At 46.5% G+C, this 19,618-nt stretch overlaps 1 protein-coding gene across 1 annotated transcript in view; it reads right to left on the minus strand.

The window, feature by feature from the left end:
* Positions 1-19,618, minus strand: part of RSF1 (remodeling and spacing factor 1) — a 540,450-nt gene that overhangs the window by 336,873 nt on the left and 183,959 nt on the right. Inside the window, exon 8 of the mRNA XM_086933896.1 lies at positions 18,219-18,323. Coding sequence (XP_086790022.1) covers positions 18,219-18,323 — 105 coding nt within the window. The remainder of the gene's footprint in view (positions 1-18,218; positions 18,324-19,618) is intronic.

A 19,618-nucleotide genomic window follows, 5' to 3' on the forward strand; every position in this document is an offset into this window, starting at 1 on the left:
TTTGGTTCGTTTTGGTAGCTGCTACTGTTGTCTGAGTGCACGGAAATGTCGTTGCGCCCGCTATCCGGGCTGTTCCACTTTCCTATCTTACGGGACGGGTTCTGGGATCCGTGATCCCGTCCATTTTGGGCCCGAGTGCGCCGGCCGCCATTTTAGGCTGCCACGTGCCGGGGCGCACTCTGCGAGCGTAGCACGTGTGCGAGATGTGGGCCGTGTGAAATGGCTTGGCGGCGTGTGGCGCGTAGTCTGTCCTGAGTGCTTGCTACGTGGATGGGTCGATTGGGGGGGAGTTGTTGTGGTCTTGATTGGTTGTTTTGGAGATGACTGGGAAATGTATGGAGTGTATGTGGAGGTCGTCCCGTGCCCTGGGGCGTGGACCTATCGTTGGCTGTTGCTGGTAGTTGGATGCCCTGTATTTGGTTATAGGGTCCTGTGGGGCCCTTACGTTATGTGATGTCAACTGCTGTTGTGAATCAGATCTCGTTTTTGACCTGGAATGTACGGGGCCTTAATGATGCCAGGAAGTGTCGTAATGTGATACAGTATTTGGACAGGCATGCTATTCATGTTGCTTTTCTCCAGGAGACGCATCTGCGCCCCGCTCCCTCCCCCACTTTCGGCGGAAGGTGGGCTGCGGCCAGGGGGTTTGCTTCATACTCTTCTTATGCTCGTGGGGTTGTCACCCTTGTTAAGAGGTCGCTTGCATTTCAGGAACTTGGATCTATGGGGGACCCTGAGGGGCGCTATGTGCTGCTGTGGGGACGGCTTGGGCAGAACACTATATTGTTTGTTAACTGCTATGCTCCCAATGTTGATACGCCAATCTTTTTTGTCACTCTGTGGGGTCATGTTCTTGCTGTGGATGCTACTCACATTGTGTGGGGGGGTGACTTCAATCTTGCATTTCAGGCCCAGTTGGACAGATCGGAGGGTAGCCCTCAGTACAATGTACAGGCTAGGGATGTGCTGCGGGGGATAGTGGAGGAGGCTGGGATGGTTGACAGCTGGAGGTACACCCACCCTGCCACTAGGGAGGGCACTCATTACACCACACATGCTCGTTCATGGGCAAGACTGGACTATGTATTTCTTTCTAGAGGGTTGATGGCTGGCCTCAGGGGGGTCACACATTTAGCCAGGACGTATTCAGACCACTGTCCGGTGAAGGTTGATTTGTCCGTCCCCGGGTTACACAGGCCGCGCCCGCCTTGGCGTTTGTTTCCGACTGCTTTGCTTGACCCGGTGTTCAAGGAGGAACTCGGTGCGGAGGTGGAGGCGTTCTTCCCTAGAAACAAGGGCTCTGTGGAGAGCATTGAGGTCATTTGGGAGGCATTCAAGGTCACGATCCGGGGTGTCACTATTTCTAAAAGTTGTGGAGTACTCCGTCTGATTGTTCGGACCCTAGAGAGGTTGGAGGCTGACTTGCGAGACTTGGAGCGCAGGATGCAGGTGACTTCAGACCCCGATCTTTTGGCACAGTTCCGCACTAAGCTCTCCGAGTATGAGGAGGAGGCTGCTCGAGAGGCTAAGCACAGGGGGAAATACTGGACGGCGAGGCGATACTGCGAAGGGGAGCGGCCCGGTAAGGTCCTCGCTGCCCTTACTAGACATCCTAGGCATGGGTCGGACGTGCTGGAATTGGTGTCTCCGGATGGCACTCGCTGTCGAGACACTTCGGAGATTCAGCGCACATTTATGGATCACTATGCACACCTTTACACGACACAGCAGACGGGTGAGACTCGATACGGTGGCTTCCTCGATGAGTTGGCGCTTTGTTGGCTATCGGACGGTCATCGGGAGTTCTTAGGCAGGCCCCTGGAGGTGGAGGAGGTCAGGAATGCCATCATGTCTCTTTCTAATGGGAAGGCCGCCGGGCTGGATGGCCTTCCTGCTGAATTTTATAAGTGCTATATTGACATCATGGCCCCTGTGCTCCGGGAGGTGTTTGAGGAGTCTCTGGAGGAGGGACGCCTACCGGGCTCCATGCGGGAGGTCGCCATCACGTCGCTGCTCAAGCCGGGTAAGGATCCACTGGATGTGGGCTCTTACAGGCCCCTCTCATTGCTCAACTGCGATGTTAAAATTCTCGCGAAGGTCTTGGCGGTGAGATTAGCCGAACTCATGCCCGTTATCGTGTTGCCTGACCAGTCGGGATTTGTGCCCGGCCGCGCCACATCTCACAATCTTCGCACTTTGTTTTCGCTTGTGTCGACCATCGATCCCACTGTCCCGGTTGCCGCTATCTTTCTTGATGCCACTAAGGCGTTTGACTCTGTCGAGTGGGGCTACCTTATTGATGTTCTTTGTCGGATGGGGTTCCCCAGGATTTTCATCTCTTGGGTTAAGCTTTTATATACTGATCCGATGGCGAGGGTAGTGGTGAATGGGGTGCTGTCCCCCTCGTTCCCTCTCACGAGAGGGACCCGACAGGGGTGCCCCCTCTCACCCCTCTTGTTTGCTATCGCCATTGAGCCGCTAGCCTGTAGGATACGTCAGTTTCATCAGCAGAGCGCCTTTAATTGTCTTCAGCGGCAGGTCGGCATTTCTTTATACGCCGATGACGTCACACTCTATGTCAAGGACCCTGAGAACAACCTTAATTCGCTCCTGCGGGAGCTGGTCGCTTTTGGTGGTGTATCCGGGGTTCATATCAACTGGCGGAAATCTCAATTTTTCCCCCTCACGCCTGCGGTGGCCAGGTTTCCCCTTGACTACCCTTTGGAATGGTGTGACTCGGAGTTGCGTTATCTCGGTATTGTTGTATCCTTGGATAGGGGAGACGCGGTTCGGCTCAACTATGGTGTGGCCATTACTAAACCGGCGGATGATGTCACCAGATGGATGTCTTTACCTCTCTCCATGGCCGGCAGGGCGTCTCTTATCAAGATGGTGGTTCTGCCCCGCTTTCTTTATCTCTTTCAAAACCTTCCGTATCATCCTGGTGCTTATTTCTTTCGTAGACTTCGTTCTGAGCTTCTGCGATTGTTCTGGGGGGGCAAGCAGCCACGGGTGGCCTGGGCTACCCTTACGTTGCCTTATGCTGATGGCGGTTTCGACGTCCCTGATTTTGAACTCTATTATCTCAGCGCTCAGGCGCATTATGCCTATCATTGGATGCGTCCCACGCCATTCATGCCCCAGATTGCTGCTGAGCATTGGGTCGCCCACCCGCTCCCACTGGAGGGGATGGTTTTGGGCAAGGTGTCAGATGTGGAAACGCCCCGCACGACGGTGACTTGCACGGTGGATGCTTGGAAGCGGATGGCTCATTTGCTAGACGTTTCCTTTCTCTACTCGCCGGCCTTGCCTCTGTCTTATCATCCGGATCTGTCGCTGTTGTTGGAGACGGGGTTTCAGCGAATGTGCAAGCGGCTAGGTATCCTCACGTGGGGCGACTTGTTTCATGAAGGTGCCTCCCGTACGCAGGCTCATTTCTTCGGTTCGGTGGCTTGCTCCCCTCTAGACCTGTTCTACTTTGTCCGCCTGCGGCAGGGCATGCGTGCTCTGCTACCGGACTACCCTTCGGAGCCTGGGGTGACCCTCCCCCTCCATGTGCTGCTGGTTTCAGATGGGCGACACCTGGTGTCGAAGTTATACGGGGCTATTCGCCGACAGCGATCGGTCCCGACCAATCGAGTGCGCGAGCAGTGGGTTGCAGAATTGGGTGCTCCTATTACAGACGAGCAGTGGAAATATTGTTGCGGCCTCACGGCCAATGTCTCTTCTAGTTGTCGCCTTAAAATTATCCATTACAAGTTTGTTCAGAGGTACTACTATACCCCGGCGAGGAAACTGCGGTTTCATTTGGCGGAGGATGATAGGTGTGCTAGGTGTCGAGCGGAAGGCGCTGATTTTTTGCATTTGGCTTGGAGCTGTGCGGGGGTTTTGGAATATTGGACTCAGGTTCATGAAGCCCTGCAGGTTATGGCGGAGGATGGGGTGGCGTTTGACCCCTTGGTGATGTTACTTGGCTTCTCTAAGGACGTACCTGCCTCTCACCGTAGATTTGTTGACGTGGCCCTGTTGTTGGCTAAGCGTAGGGTCGCCTGTTGCTGGGGTCGTGGTAGGTAGGGTGCCGCGCTTTCAAGACTGGGTGACTGACCTCAGTTACTGTCAGGATCAGTACAATATCTATTCTGACTTGATGCCTGTACGATGCAGACCAAGGGATTTTTGGAGTCCGCTCCAGGTGTACCTCCTGACCAGGGCGGCGCGGGACTCTGATTCTGAACTTGAGGACCGTGAGGGGATAGGCTGATGACAACGTGATGGGCTGGGATTTTACACGACACCTGCTGTTCTTCCGACATCGGGGGGGGGGCTGACTGTCTCCTTTTCCTGCGAGCTATTGGGGGGTGGGAGTCTCCCTCCGGACAGGTAGTTTATCGGGAATCCAGATTGTATCCCTATGCGGCACCCTTCTATCCAGTGCTCCTCATATTTGTGTCCCCTCTGGCTCACGTGTTCTCCGCTAATGTACTGTATTCATATTACATTGTCTTATTGGCTCGCCTGCCCATGCTGGATCAGTGTATTTTAATATCTCCTGCACATTTCGTTGTTGCTCCTTGTATTGACTGATGCCCTGCCCTGTATTTCCTTGTGTCTCCTTATTTACTTAATTTTTTTGTATGTTTTCTAGGCACTGACGTACCATCGTAATGGCCGAATGTAACTGTATGTTTTGAATGTACACTTCCCTTGTACCTGCTTGTCTCCAAATAAAGGTTTAAAAAAAAAATTTCTTGCCTTTTGTCGAGAAGGACTAGCGGCCCGATTCGACGACCGGAGTGCAAAGTAAAGTTAAAGAATGTTATCGGTGCCGATCGCAAACAATACCAACAAAACCGAAGGCCTTTTGAAAAGTTTTCCGACTTGGATTGTTTGAAAGTGCATCCGAACCCAATGGCGGAAAAAAACAATCTGAGCATGGAGAGGATGCCCATGCGCACTGTAGTCCAAGGGAGGAGCCACCTATCTTGTGATACTTCGAAGACTCTTCCAGGACAACAATGTGCAATCATCCGGACCCAACAATAGGCGGCGATCTATGCACAGATATGAATTCAGCAGCCCACATGCCTCGAACATTGGGACAATAAAATCTGGGTGTTTTTGGCAGCCCTGCCTGGTAGTAGAGAATTATTCCAAGATAAGGAATCTAGGGAAGAATCCTAGCTGGCTAATGATTTTTTTTTTAAATCTAATCTTGCATCAACAAACAGACAATTACATAATGTTCTAGTTTATGACTGGGTGGGTTTGAGCTACTCCGGGACATCATTTAATAGATGGCCCCTTAAATGGGTATGCTGTAATAGCGACTAGGGCTATATGTACAACATTTTGGCATTGTGATGCTTACCGAACTGCAATTAGAAAATTACAATTCTTAATGTGCAAAAACGTACAAGCATTAAATAGCGATTCTTAGTAGGTGGCAGATTGACCTACCTCAGGAATATTAATGAGGGAGGGTTGCGGTTTAGGACCCATTAGGAATTGCAGCTTTCACGGGGATGGTGGCCTGCTGTGGGGCAACTACCTCCTCTCAAAAATATTTGTTTCAACATTCACAAAGGGAAAGGTACCCCTTGATGACCCCTTCCCAATTGCGAAAAACGACCAAACACTAGTGTCCGGGCTGAGTGGTCATCTGGGTTCTTGAGGTTACTGGCTGCAGGACACAAAGGGATTTCGCTGGAGCAGGTTCGAGGTGGGGACAGGCCGATAGGGCTGGGGCCAAGTCAGGGGGCATCCTCCTTATCTTAGTTCAGCACAGTTTCTTCTTCTTGTTGATTCTTGTCTGATGAGGCAAGGTTCAGGGTTGCCCCTAAATACTAGATTTAGAGGTGTTACAGGTAGGTAAAGGTTGGGAACAATGGGTCCCTTCCTTGGGGTGGGTACACCCCCTATTATGCCAACCTACAGTGGGAGGGAGGCATATGCCTCACTCTGGTTGGCTGTGTTCCCCCATCTGCAAGATGGGGGGGACTGAGTGTTGTGCTTCACCTCGCCTCCCCCACCTGAGTGTTGGGGTTGGCAAAGGTGGTCACACCTCCCTTCCTCACTCTGTTTTCCAGCCTATTCTTCCGCCCAAAGTGGGGGAAGTTGCTGGAAGCAGCAAAGGCCTGGGGTAGCTCACAAAGGCAGAAGCATTTTAAGCTTCCCCTTCGTGGACCCTGCCCATCCTGGGGTAGCAGGCCTGGCACCTCGTCCCAGGATGTGCATTATTTCAGACCCCTGAGAGCAGCAGGCTCTTGACCCAGGGGTCCGGAAACATGTCTGGTGGTGGCCGCTGGCGAGCATTCACTCAGCCTGGACACTAGTGTTAGGCCGTTTTTCAGGAGGCATCTCTAAGACGCCCTCTGAGTGCATTTTTCGTTAAATCCCGCACTGACATCAGTGTGGGTTTAATGTGTTGAGAAGTTTAATGCCAAACTTCCCAGTTTTCAGTAAAGCCACTATGGGGCTGTGGAGTTCATAATGACAAACACCAAGCAGCATATTCTCTTAATGGCATTACTGCACTTACAATGTCTAAGAATTGTCTTAGACACTGTAGTGGGACAGGGCTCATGCACCTGTACCCTCACCACTGGTATAGTGCATCCAGTTAGAGGGGTGGCTGACCCATGCCAGGGCAGTAGGTGTTAGGCATGGCACACATCTCCATCGACTCTTCACTTTGTTCTGCACCAAAACATTCAGCCTGGAAAGGCAGTGTGTAAAGGTACTTGGCCCCCGAGCACACCGGAATACCGAAGGACATACATATCACGGCACCTTTCGTATATTTGGTTTATTTCCAAACTGGATTGGTTGCTGCTGTTCGTGTAATTAGGTTACCACGCTTCTCCACACCGCTACCTCCAATTGGAATCACTCCAATACCGCCTCTACTTTGCAACAAGATGCTCGAGTGATCTAACGTGCCTATGTGCGTCCACATTAATCCCTTCCTGGCATTATCGCAACGGCCTTATTGCTTGTCCCCTGCTATCATGCTTGGACAAAATTCCCTCAGGCATGTAATTTTTATGTCCTGATGATGATCCCAATATTGTTTCTACGGGATTGAAACGTTGACCTTATAAGCACCGTAAGCGCAACTGACCTATTTACTGATGTTTTAACAGTGTCACTACATATTGTTTGCTTGTTGCATTTCTTTATACAATTTATAAGCATTTCTTGCCCTACGTGAGCCTTTTTCTGAATTTGTGAATTTCTGTTCATTTGTGTAGTTTGTTATATATGTTGGGTTGGACGCAGGATTGTGTCCCACTTTATTCTTGTGTTCAATGTGATTTGATACATTTTTAAATATTTCTATCCGGCTGGACAGCTTCAATATAGCACGGATTTCAGGCCTATATTAATTATTTTCTGTGTGAATCTCTCCTGTCAGGGACTACTTTGTAATTGTAACTCACTACTACGCAAGGTAACTGATCATTACAATTTGGTTCCCTTGTTATTTAAACTCATTTACTAGTTAGGCGCTTGGAGACTGAACCGTCCACGGATTTGATCACAACAATTATCAACTATAAGGACTTACAAGCTCCTCCTTAAGGAATATCTACCTAAAGACCAAGGATGACTGAAATAATTGAGTGGTTCCCGGTCTGCTTTGGATCACTATTGAGGACACAATAATATTCTGGTGATCATTAACGGGCAACGGGATTGTGTGATTTGTCTGACCCTTACTTCATGTTTTTAATGCAAATATAATTTTTTTTGTCATTGTAATACTTCAACAAATATCATTAATTGTACTGAATAATAAAGAGAGAATATTTTTACTGCATCCCAATATATAGGAAACTAATTTTTGAGTTAATCCTTCAGGAGACATTGTCTGTTTTATATTTACTCATAACCTGCCCAGCGCAGCAGTTCAGAGCGTTATTTAGGAACGGGTGGTCCTCTAATGTTTTTCCAGTTAAGTGTTATTAGCTAGTATTAGGTTGAGGTACGAAAATTTGGTAGTGACCTTATGTTTTGCACGTCTAGGGAATAGTCCCAGCAAGCATGTTGTTGGTGTAAGGAGTGTACAGTGCCATATCATACGGTACATATCAGTCCCCCCTCACCACATCTTGGGCACAGTGATCGGGTGTTCTTGAAGAATTTGTTGATTCTACCTGAGCTAAAGTAGGTGCTACATATGTAATAAAAGTTGATTAATTTAAAGTAGGCATTTCTAGACACATGGTATACAGTCCAATTTTGTATCCAGTTTGCATCCAATATGGGGTGCTCACATTTACCTTAGGCTACACAGGGGGTATGCATGCCTGTACATAATGAGCTATATAGTCCTGTGATTGCTTTATGTTTTCCCAAGGTGGTACAGAGTATGTGGCATCCCTGTTGTGTTTTAGGTGCGGACTGCCCTCCCCGCCTTTTCTATGTCTGTTTTGCCGTTAGGTCATTGGTTGCCTGTAGTCCCTCGAAGTATTGCAGTATTTCAGCATTGTATAGGTCTCCGAATCTCTACGCCACAGGCTACCCAGTTTACAAGTTAACAGTTCACTTCTAGAGGCCCCTCTGGAGGAAACACACCAACCAGTTCCAAGGGAGGTCATGGGAATAGGGGGAGACTGTCCCAGTGTTCGGTAGATGGCGCAGCCAGCAATGTTTGCCCACCGGCTGTAGGTCATGGGGTTTCACCTTAAGTCGCTTGGGCTCTAATATCAGTTGTATCAGACACGGGAGTGGGGGGTATCCATCTCTACGGCGGTGTCACTTCGTGTTTGAGTAGCTATCCATCTAGTTACCAATTGCAATCAAGGAGCCAGGTAGTATGTTCGAAAGTCTGGTGCTGCCAGACCACCATCATGTTCTGGTCGTTGAAGCTTCATGAGTGCTACCTGGCGTCTACCTGTACTCCATATTTGATCAATGAGTTGCGTATTCATCGCCCCAACTTTACTAAGGGGGATTATTATGGGTAGGGTGGCAAAGTAATATAACAGTCTAGGCAGAGATAAGATTTTAGCAATCACCACTCACAATGCTACGCACAGTAGAAGCGATTTCGAGAAATGTCTTCATTTGCGTAGTGCTGAAATCGGTTGACTCATGTTTCCCTCAACATTATCAAGTTTAAGACCCACAAATGCCGTAGGGTAATGAGTTCTCCCTGGATCCCACTAGGGTGGGAACCATCTCAGGCATGGAATGTAGGGAGAATATACTGCTCTTATTCCACCTTATTAAAACTGATATATATCCTAATTCATTAAGAAGGCAAGTGGCCTTAGTAATGATGACTCATTTACCTTTGAGGAAGAGCAGCATATTGTCTGCACAAAGGGCTTTGTGATTTATATTTCCCCGGGTTGTTATGCCATCGTACTGAGTGCCATTTGTGTCCTACTGACCAGTGGATCCACTGCAAGAGCAAACAGCAGCAGGGATAGAGAGCACCAATGCCTTGTTACACTCTGTAGGTGTCTGAGATTATTCCCCATGTGTCGGAAGCTGGCTCTGTATATACTTTACCAAAGTACGGTATAGTGTGCACAGAGTCCAGTAGAAACCCAAAGGTAGGCAGAGGTAATATGTAAAGTGATGCTGCTGTCTTTAGCACCACCTGGCAAGATCACACGATCCACCTGGGGAAGGTTTTAAAAGACCTGCAAACTGCATGCCTAACTATCAAGACATCCAAATGACAGATAGGGTTATGGCACAGTGGTATACTTGAGCCACGCTGTTGGTGGAGGACAAATGCAACCTTTAAAACACAAGATCCAGGATATCCTGGACTGAGAAGCTTCAACAACCCAGACCAAAGTCGGGGCATTCCTTGGCTTGACTGGGTACTACAGGAGGTTTGTGAAAGGGTATGGATCCATTGTGACACCCCTCACAGAACTCATCTCCAAGACCTTTCTGCTTTGCTGTGGAAGCAACAATATGAGATGGTGTGAGGCCCCCATGACTTTCTTTTGCACTTGGCGTGAGCTCTTCAATACACTACAAGACATTATCAGCAGACCAATACCCTTCAATACCCTTGAAGCTGCTGACTGGTTTGCTTGGTTATGTGAAAGAGATACCTAAAGCCCATTGCAGACTCGCAGCTATGTTATTTCTTTTTGCCAAGCGATGGGTTGCAATGCACTGGGGAAGGAAACAGGCCCCTATAATCCATTCCTGGTTAAAAGATGTGTCCTACTGTTGACAACAACTGTCCACATTCTGGGAACTCAAACCTTTGCATTCCCGCCCGCAAGACATCAAGATATCAATGCCGACCTGCGACAAAAATACAGACTTACCTCCGGAACTAGCGCCCAGGTGGGAATTGTCACCCCCTAATCCAGTGTAAAGACCCTATATTCATGCGCCACTGTCCTAGTATCCTACAACTTTGAATACACGTCACTATGCATTTTTGGCCTGACAGCTGCCCAACTAAAGATATAATGTATTTGTAGTGGTTCTACTGACTTGTTCTCTATGAATAAGACTGTGCAGTGTGTGCTGTACCAAAATGAGATTCTATTTTGCATGACTACTAAACCGGAAATATCTCTTGATTATATAAAATGCCAATAAAAAAATAAATACATTTAAAAAAAACTTTCTTTTGCACTTTATTTGCAGTCTACACCAAAATCTCTGCAATTTGGAATGGAAAAATCAGGAATGATAACATTAGACGCTGGAGTTGCTCTCATAATATTAAGATTAGGATCATTAAGTAGCTGCTATTTTTATGATATTGCATCATTAAGTAGCTGATATTTTTATGATATTGCAATCATTTCAAATTTTAATTTTGCATTGTGTTGTTAATGTTTATGGCTTTAAATACTTGAGATAAACATTCTTTAGTAAGTAAAGAAAGGGGGCTATTCTGTGCTTAATTTATAAAAGAATAAGTGCAGGGGCCCAAAGTTTTGGTAAGAAACTCGTTGCCGTCGCTATCGAAGGTCAGAGTGCTGAACACAAGGCTGCATCGTTTTGACTCCACCTTATGCCTCTCTAATGCTCCACAGAACAATTCTTGCCTCTTTATCTCACTCTTGCCGGTTCTTTTTCATCCCTGCTTTTGCCCTTTTAACTGTTTTTCCGTCTTACTCTCTCTCCTTTTTGTATTTTTCTCTTTCTTGCTCTGTGTGAAAGTCTGTAGAGGAAAAATAAATGGTGGTGGGACCCTTGGTTTTTGGACCTTTACTGTGGGTGTGTCTCACTACCTGAGTCTCACACATAGTCATTTCACGTTAATTGGACTGAGCATGTTTCCCGTCAGTCCCTGCCTTTTAAGATAAGGTGGCTGCTGCCCAGCTAGGATAAGAGGTACTGGACTAGTTACATGTGGACCTGTGTGCACACATGTACGTGTCATACGCGTATGAAGTCTACTGTAGTGCCAAGCCCGGTTAACTACTCTCTGGTAGCCTGGACAGAAGGCACTCTGCGAAGACATGTGCTGTCCTAGGGTAAGCCTCATAATATTAGCAGGCATTCATAGATATGTCAGTACGGTTTACTGGAAAATATGTAGTGCTTTTACTGTATTATACATATAAGTGAAATGTATCCTAAAGTTCAGTTAAGCTCCGCTTAGGCCTACACAGTTTAGCAAACTGGGGTAAAACATTCCCGAAGAGTTTTAATTAAAAGTTTCCAACACACCAAATGGACATCTTATTTGACTTCAGGAACTGTCATATTTCTCTGGCTCAGTTCATGATCAACATTTCGGGCCTATGTCCCCCCCCGAGGCCAAGTGAATTATTCTGCTCCCCAGCAGAAGGAGCAAAGTCCTCACAACAATACCTGGGAAGGAAGGGATGGGAGAAAAATCTGATAATTAGCTGGTACCATTACACATTGCTGCGAAAGCCCAGGCCCACTGAATAAAGGAGGAAACCCAGACATCTGGAGCCAACACAGGAAGGGCTCGACTTTGAAGTTTGGTGGGAAGGGATTTGGCAGTGCTGCCAGCTAGGGGCGGATCGGAGGCACTGGTATGGGGTGTTTGGCATACAGAACTTTCCAACATCACTTAAAAACCCCTGCACAAGGGAGAGATAGGTGATGAGATCCTGGACCTGGGAGGCGGTGCCAGGGGAAGAATCACCAGCTGGAAAAATCACCTGATGTCCTGCCAAGATGGACTAGGGACTTTGAATCCAACCCCAGGACAAGTGTGGGTCTTTCTAGGGCCAATGGCGTTGGCCCCCTTATGGCCCCTGAAGATCTTTACTTCAATGTTCCAATGCCCCCTTGAAGTCAGCCAGGAGGCTCTGAGGAGTGCAGACAGGAGGGTTCTCTGCTGTCCTGCAGAGGATGGACTAAGCAAGATGCGCCCCCCCCTCCCCCCCAGCAGGAATGGAGCACTAGGCATCAGGAAGAGAAAAAGGCTAGAGCAGGAAGAGAACAAGCATTTACAATGCAATAGGTCTCGCATTAGGAAAGTTTGAGCTATTGGTATTGTAAATGACAATTTTTTTATTTATTTTTTGTTTTTGAAAATAGCTAAATTAATAGCTATGTCATTTACAATGCTAATAGTTATAACTTTTGCAAATGCGACACCTACAGCATTTCTAATGCAATATGTGTTGTATTTACATGACTTAGATGTATTGATATTACAAATAACAATGGCTGTTAATTTTTTCAAATAATTAATACTTAAATAAGTTATTGTAATTTATAATGGCAATAGCTTAAACTTTTGTAAATAACTTTTGTGAAGATTATGTTCAGAGTATTTTATTGTGACGAAAATCCAAGAACAGAAGTGAAAATTTAACATCTTTTTGTTACATTTGTAATAAAGCTTGAAACATTGACAGAACATATTTGAACCAGTTGTTGAATGGTTGCACAGAGGGTGAGGGGGTGTGAGGGGGGGTGAGGGGGTGTGTGGGTGAGGGGGTGGGGGGGTGAGGGGGGTGAGGGGTTGAGGGGGGGTGAGGGGGGTGAGGGTGTGAGGGGGGTGAGGGTGTGAGGGTGAGGGGGTGTGAGGGTGAGAGGGGGTGAGGAGGTGTGAGGGTGAGGGGGTGTGAGGGTGTGTGAGGGTGAGGGGGGTGAGGGAGGTGAAGGAGGATGAGGGTGAGGGGGTGAGAGTCTGAGGGGGTATGAGGGGGTGAGGGGGGTGAGGGTAGGGGGGTGAGGGTCAGGGGGGTGAGGGGGTGTGATGGGGTGTGAGGGTGAGGGAGGGTGAGGGAGGGTGAGGGAGGGTGTGTGAGGGGGTGTGAGGGTGAGGGGGTGTGAGGGTGAGGGGGTGTGAGGGTGAGGGGGTGGGTGAGGGTGAGGGGGTGTGAGGGGGGTGAGGGTGAGGGGGTGTGAGGGTGAGGGGGTGTGAGGGTGAGGGGGTGTGAGGGTGAGGGTGAGGGGGTGTGAGGGTGAGGGGGTGTGAGGGTGAGGGGGTGTGAGGGGGGTGAAGGGGTGTGAGGGGGTGTGAGGGTGAGGATGAGGGTGTGTGAAAGTGAGGGGGTGTGAAAGTGAGTGGGTGTGAGGGTGAGGAGATGTGTGAGGGTGAGGGGGTGTGAGGGTGAGGGGGTGTGAGATCCTTGGCAGTGAATGTGCTGAACCATGACTGGGTAAGAATGGCAGCATTGCTGGTTATATAAAGTCTATTCCCTGCCACCTTCAACGCTCCTGACCTTGTCTTCTCCTTGCTACTGCACCTGATCTTAATATGAATCAAAAAATATTTTCTAGGTACATAGTGTGATGCAAAGAACGTGTCACTAAGTTTCAATGTAAACTACAGTTTTTGATCCCTAAAATACCGATTTGTTGACCCACAACACATCATTGGTATTCCACGTACCGCGCAGTGAATAGCTGGTGAATGTTACCCACTATTACAATATAAAGGATGGTTTATCCATGTTACACTGAACTTTACCTACAAGACCTCTTTAACATATTTTTCAGACGTCACGCTGAGGTATTGACCAGGAATGGAGGCTTTTAAAGGTCTTTTGCAGATGTTAGAAATTACCTAACATGCATTTGCACAAATTTAGCCTCTTTCCCAGGTTGGAGCAGTTATTAACATGTTCCACCGTGTGTATTCTTAAACGTGCTTTTAGCACACCTCTGAATTTCCTCAGCTGTAAAAGTACGCATACTAATATTTTGTGCTTTGCACATTTATCATGGTCCAGATGAGAAAAAGCCCTATGGGGAACAATATCTTGACTGACTGCACTGAATTGACCACTGTGATGTGTCATATAAGCAAAAACCCCAATAAAATCTGTTTGGAAAAAAATGGTGCGTGTCGGCACTGTTCATACATCTACCCGCAAGCAAGTTGCAAGCACGTATACCTCAGTGTATCAAGCTGCTCCACCTTTTAATAGTGAAGCAATTATGCGTTCCTAGTAAAATAATTTCCAACTTCAAAATACGTTTGTCATTTTACAGCCAATCAGCTAATGCGCTGAACTTGCAACTAACATCACACACATGAATCGCTGCTGTAGGTGCATAAACGTGCCTTTGTCCCCCTGTCACAGCACTCCTCATACCTCATTTTTAAGCATATCACTCATAACCAGCCCATGCTTAACCCTCAAAAATATTCAGGATACTAACACGAAATTCTCTATACCATCATCTGACACCCATGTATAAAACAAGAATCCGAATTTGTTTGTTTTTACTGCATGAAAGAAGCTGCAAAAACAAGAAACGCTCAGCTTGAAAGACGCTCTGCTAAATCTTACTTATAAAAAAGCCAAGCACACGACACTGCAGTGTCAGTACTTTCCCAAAAAATTGTTGGCGAGGCTCATACTGGGAAACGCTGCTTTGCTCGAAGGCGCTGGTGAAAGTATCGAGCCCGCCTCATTAACACGCAAGTTTGGAGACGGTAGGAACATAGAAAAGGGACTCTACCGTAGCAGCCATCTTAGAGTGGGCAGCATGGATAACAATAAAAAAACAAGCAAAAAAGCCAGTTCCTTTGGGCGGGACTTCAGTCTTCGGAAGTCCCGCGCACGCGTCCACAGAGTGCCTGAGAGCGGGGCTCCCATGCCCGAGGGAAAGCCCCGGCTACAGAAGTCCCGAATGGCGGTAAGAGGGGCTTAGTTCGAGGGGGAGGAGGGTGCGCTTGTGTGTGTGTGTATGTGTGCGATGGCGGCGGCGGGTCTTTGTATGTGTGCGTGCGTGTGTGTATGTGCGCCGGTGTGTGTGTGGGGGGGGTCTCTGTGTGTGCGTGTAGGTGCGCTAGTGTGTGTGTAGGTGCGGCGGCGACTGGGGGGGGGGGGAGGGGGGATGTGGCTGTGTATGCGTGTGGCTGTGTATGCGTGTGGCTGTGTATGTGCGCATGCGTGAGTGTGGGTGTGCGTGCACGCAGTCAAATCCAGCATAAGAGAAGCGCGTGGCACCCTTTTGACCCTCATTCCCCCGAGACGGGCAGCTATAAGTCTCCAGCCTGGACGCATCCTTCGGATGCTAATTCCAGGCGAGACCTAAAAAGGCTAGGGCAAATCCAGCTCTCTGTAGGATGCGCCCCTTTAGAGGTCAGGATGCCTGTTGAAAATGTTCCTGGTGGCCAGAGCTCGCCACCTGGAGCACAAGCCAAAGCTGACCAAAATCAGCCCAACCTGTGCAAAATTATGCTTCCTTGAAGATCTGCCCTTTGTTGAAAACAAACAAAAGAAAAACATGAAAGCTCCCCTGGTACGCAAGGGACAAAGAGGGTCAGTGAATATTTGATATTTAATTGTTGGGGGAGAGGGAAATTGCATAGGGCATCCAAGCCAACTCAGGCCAGGGACACCATCTCCCTTGGCCTGCCACAAGCAAACCCTGTCCCATTCCCCAGGACAGGAAAGCAAAGCAAGCTGGGCACCGCTGCGCTCCACCATCCCTATTGACCCACCTCCCGCTCTCAGAGTGGAACAGAGAGCTGAAGCAAGGTCATCAGCAGCCTGCCAAGATGCAAGCATGAGAATGCACACACCAGCTCTTACACTGGCAGCATATCATGTTGGCATGGCAGGGAGCAAGCAGAGCAGAGTGGTAGTGGACTGCAACAATATTGTATGTGGGTGCCTGGGGAACCGAAACTGAAGAAAAAAAATAAATAACTACATGAGGCACCAAGCCACGCTGAGGAAAACATCCGAGAAGAGTGGAACAAAAAGTTCATAACATATTCACTGGTCCTGAGGGAGTGCCCCATAATGCCCTGCTAGAAAGCTTAAACCTGCCTATTGTTACTTCGTGGTGCCCCCGGAAGGGGTAGGGGTACCACTGCCAATCTGAGTCCCTGTTTGGAGGCTGCACCAATTGCAGCTGTCCTAAGATTATTATTTTTTCATTGAAATCGGCCTAACTTTCAAGGCCTATTGAATTTGTGGCCCCAGGAAGAGTTTCTACTTATTTCAAAGTACTCTAAGCTGCGGTGGAAGGACTCCTCGAAGTTGGTTCAATGGCTGTCCTGAAGAATGTGAAAGGGACTCCGACACATGCTTGTGGATTATTTGAATATACATATTTTATTGATAACCAGTATTGATGAATAGTGCAATGTTTAGACTAATAATGAACACATTTGATTATGGTTATTGGTTTTAATGGTAAATCATGACGTGGTTGATTTACTGAGGTGGTGATCCTTTGACACAGCCAACAGGCTTGCTTTATAAATATATTGATGTGGTGACACTCCCCCCCCCCCCCCCCTGAAAACATCTGGTATAGGTGGGGGTGCACTGTGGTTATTGGGTGCAGGACCTACTATGATAGTAAGGCAATATGAGGGTGTCACCAAAGGCATTTCCATCTAGCAGATGTACATATTTGTACATTAATGCATAGTATTTAGTTGTGTGTGTGTGTGTGCAATAAAAGTATGTTTTCTTAATAAACGAAAAAGCATTGGCAGGATAATAATTTATCAAGTGTTGTGGTTGAGTGCCAGTGAATTTAGATTGCTAGTCCACACAACCTCCCCAGAGTGTGCCTTGAACTGCTCTACTTAGCTAGCCTGAAACATCTTGTGATACTAAAGGGAACTTGGTTCACAACAATAAGACAACTGCAGACCTATTACTTGTGAAGGAATCGCATCATTCAAACTAAAAACCCTTGACCATCAGTGAATTAGATCTTACATAAGAGACCGGACCAAATCTGTCCATGTGGGTCGCTTTAAGGCTGCAGCATTACAAATGGAGTGTGAGGTTCCACAGGGCTCCTCTATATCATGCCTTCTATTCAATCTTTACACGAGACCATTAATTCGGGAGTTAGCAAAAATGATTTGCAGAATATTTAACTATGCTGATGACTCCCAATTAATGCTTAACGCGATGGTTCTTCGCCTCCCAGGGAAAATGTTCAATTTGTCATGTGCTTCATTTGCAAATAGATCGGCAGTAATTACTTAAAATATAATTCAGAAAAAAATGAAATTGTGATTTCGAATGATAAAGTTGACTCCTGGAATTAATTCTTCTGGCCTGTAGACAAAAATGGGTATGGCCTGCACCCCTAAAAAAGAAAACAAGCAAAAACTCTAGGTTTCATCATAGACCGTGATCTCCACATGTTTTCTTCCGCTGAGAAAGAGCAAAAAAGATATCCAGGTTCCTAACGCAGGATGACTCAATCACAGTAGTAATGGCTTAGTCACTTCATGTCTTGACTATGCCAATTCCATTCATATCAAACATACTTCACAGATTCCAGAATCAAGCACATGATTGTTTTCTAAACTGCCTGGAAGTTGTCATGTAACCTCCTTGCTGAGGGACCTAATTGGGTCCCACTGGAACACGGAAACAAATTAAAGGTGTGTTGCATCATTTTGTCATTCAATGGCGAGGGTCTCCAATTTTTAATCTATAGAATCAAAAAATACACTCCAGCTCGGGAGCTTTGCTCTTCATCCTAAAACTTACTTACTGTTCTAAAATAGGAATGTATAGATGGATGCAGCTCCTCTGTATAGGCTCCATTAATCTGGAACTCTCTACCTTTGCCATTACATTTGCACACTAACATATTAAATCTAATGAAAAACCTAAAGACATGGTTCTTTCAACAAGCATACCAACTGTATTTACTACTGTCCTCAGTATGCAGCATGATCTTCCAATTTAGTACTCTACAGCGCTAAGAGATCTTCAGGTGAATGTACACTTAATAAATGTTATTTAACATAACTTAGCAAGATTATTGACAATAATGAAAATAATAAAGCCTTATCATACATGCTGACAAGGTGGGCAGTACCACTCTCCATCAGGGATGATCATCAGAGGGGGTCGAAGACAGGCGGTGTGATATCCACTATCGCAAGAATCGCATAACAGAATCTGAAAAAGATAAATAAAAATGAATCACGCAAGTAACCAAACAGTGTAATACCAATAACCTAAGGACTACCTGCAAGGATAGTAAGTTATTACACTTTCAAAACAAGCAGTTTTCATAGATCTTTTTAGGTCACAGCTGTCTGAAAGAAAATGACCTACTGTTCGCTTAGCAAGAACATAGTGTGATTAAAAGCTGCCCACTGATTATCAATGGTTGGCATTATTGTTACTTATTTGCTAGAATCTTATTCAATGTTTTGGCTTGTCCATCATGTCTTTGTCACTCCCCTGGACCATAGCTTCTTGTGTGTCCATTGCTCATTTTAGGGAACTCATTTTTTTATTTTTGCTTAGGAACTCAATGAGAGTGCATGTGTTTGAGATGTCTCCCTCGTGTGATTCTCCCACCGCACTCCATGTTGTACTTTAGCATCCATGTCCTTCCCTCCCCAAGCTTCATTTTGTCTCCCTCCCTCCCACGTGCTCTGCATTACTTTAGCAGGTGTGCTCCCTCATCCCAACTGTTGCTCTCATTTGGATGATGCTTTTCCCTTCTCCAGCCTACTCTCCATTGCCTCCTGCCCTCAATCGCTCCTCCGTTGCCCCAACACAGTAGTGCTATTTTTTTTTCATTCAAAAAATTTAAATAGTCATTTTCATCACGGTAGCTTCTTAATCATGCATTTTCTTTCTCCTTTTGTTATTGCTGAATGCTGTACAACATGAACAAAAGACATTTAGAGAGGCAATATGTCTCAGAGATTAGATCAATTGTATTTGTGCATTCCAATATGTTTCAATGTGCTGTTGCCTATTGCCTGTTTAAACTAGTCTTAATAGAGCAAAAATGTAATAACATGCTCCTAACTTCTGGACTAAGGTCATACACTCAATTCTGAGAATTTAAAACATACCAAAAATTATATTTGTCCACTGAAGCACACAAAATAATGAAGTTTATTTTATTTGTGAGACATTGTACAAATGTACATTTGTCTAGGTATAAGCCATGTCAAATAAGTAACAAAAAGGTTATGTGGTAAACAAATATTTAAACTGTTCTGCTGAAGCCCAGCAAATTGAGTATTTTCTTTTACTTGTTTTTATTTTCGGATACACAGCAGCATTATACAGTACAAGCATATACAGTATATATACTGTACATCATTGTAGTTGCAAACATGTGGCAAGTGCTTGCTAGAACATGTATTACAGTCAAAATGCTAAAAGAGCTGCACATCCCTATTTTTAGGTAAATAAGTAACATGCATACAGTTATCAATACACACTTAACC

This window comes from Lissotriton vulgaris, chromosome 8 (assembly GCF_964263255.1).
Source record: "Lissotriton vulgaris chromosome 8, aLisVul1.2, whole genome shotgun sequence".
NCBI classification, from domain to species: domain Eukaryota; kingdom Metazoa; phylum Chordata; class Amphibia; order Caudata; family Salamandridae; genus Lissotriton; species Lissotriton vulgaris.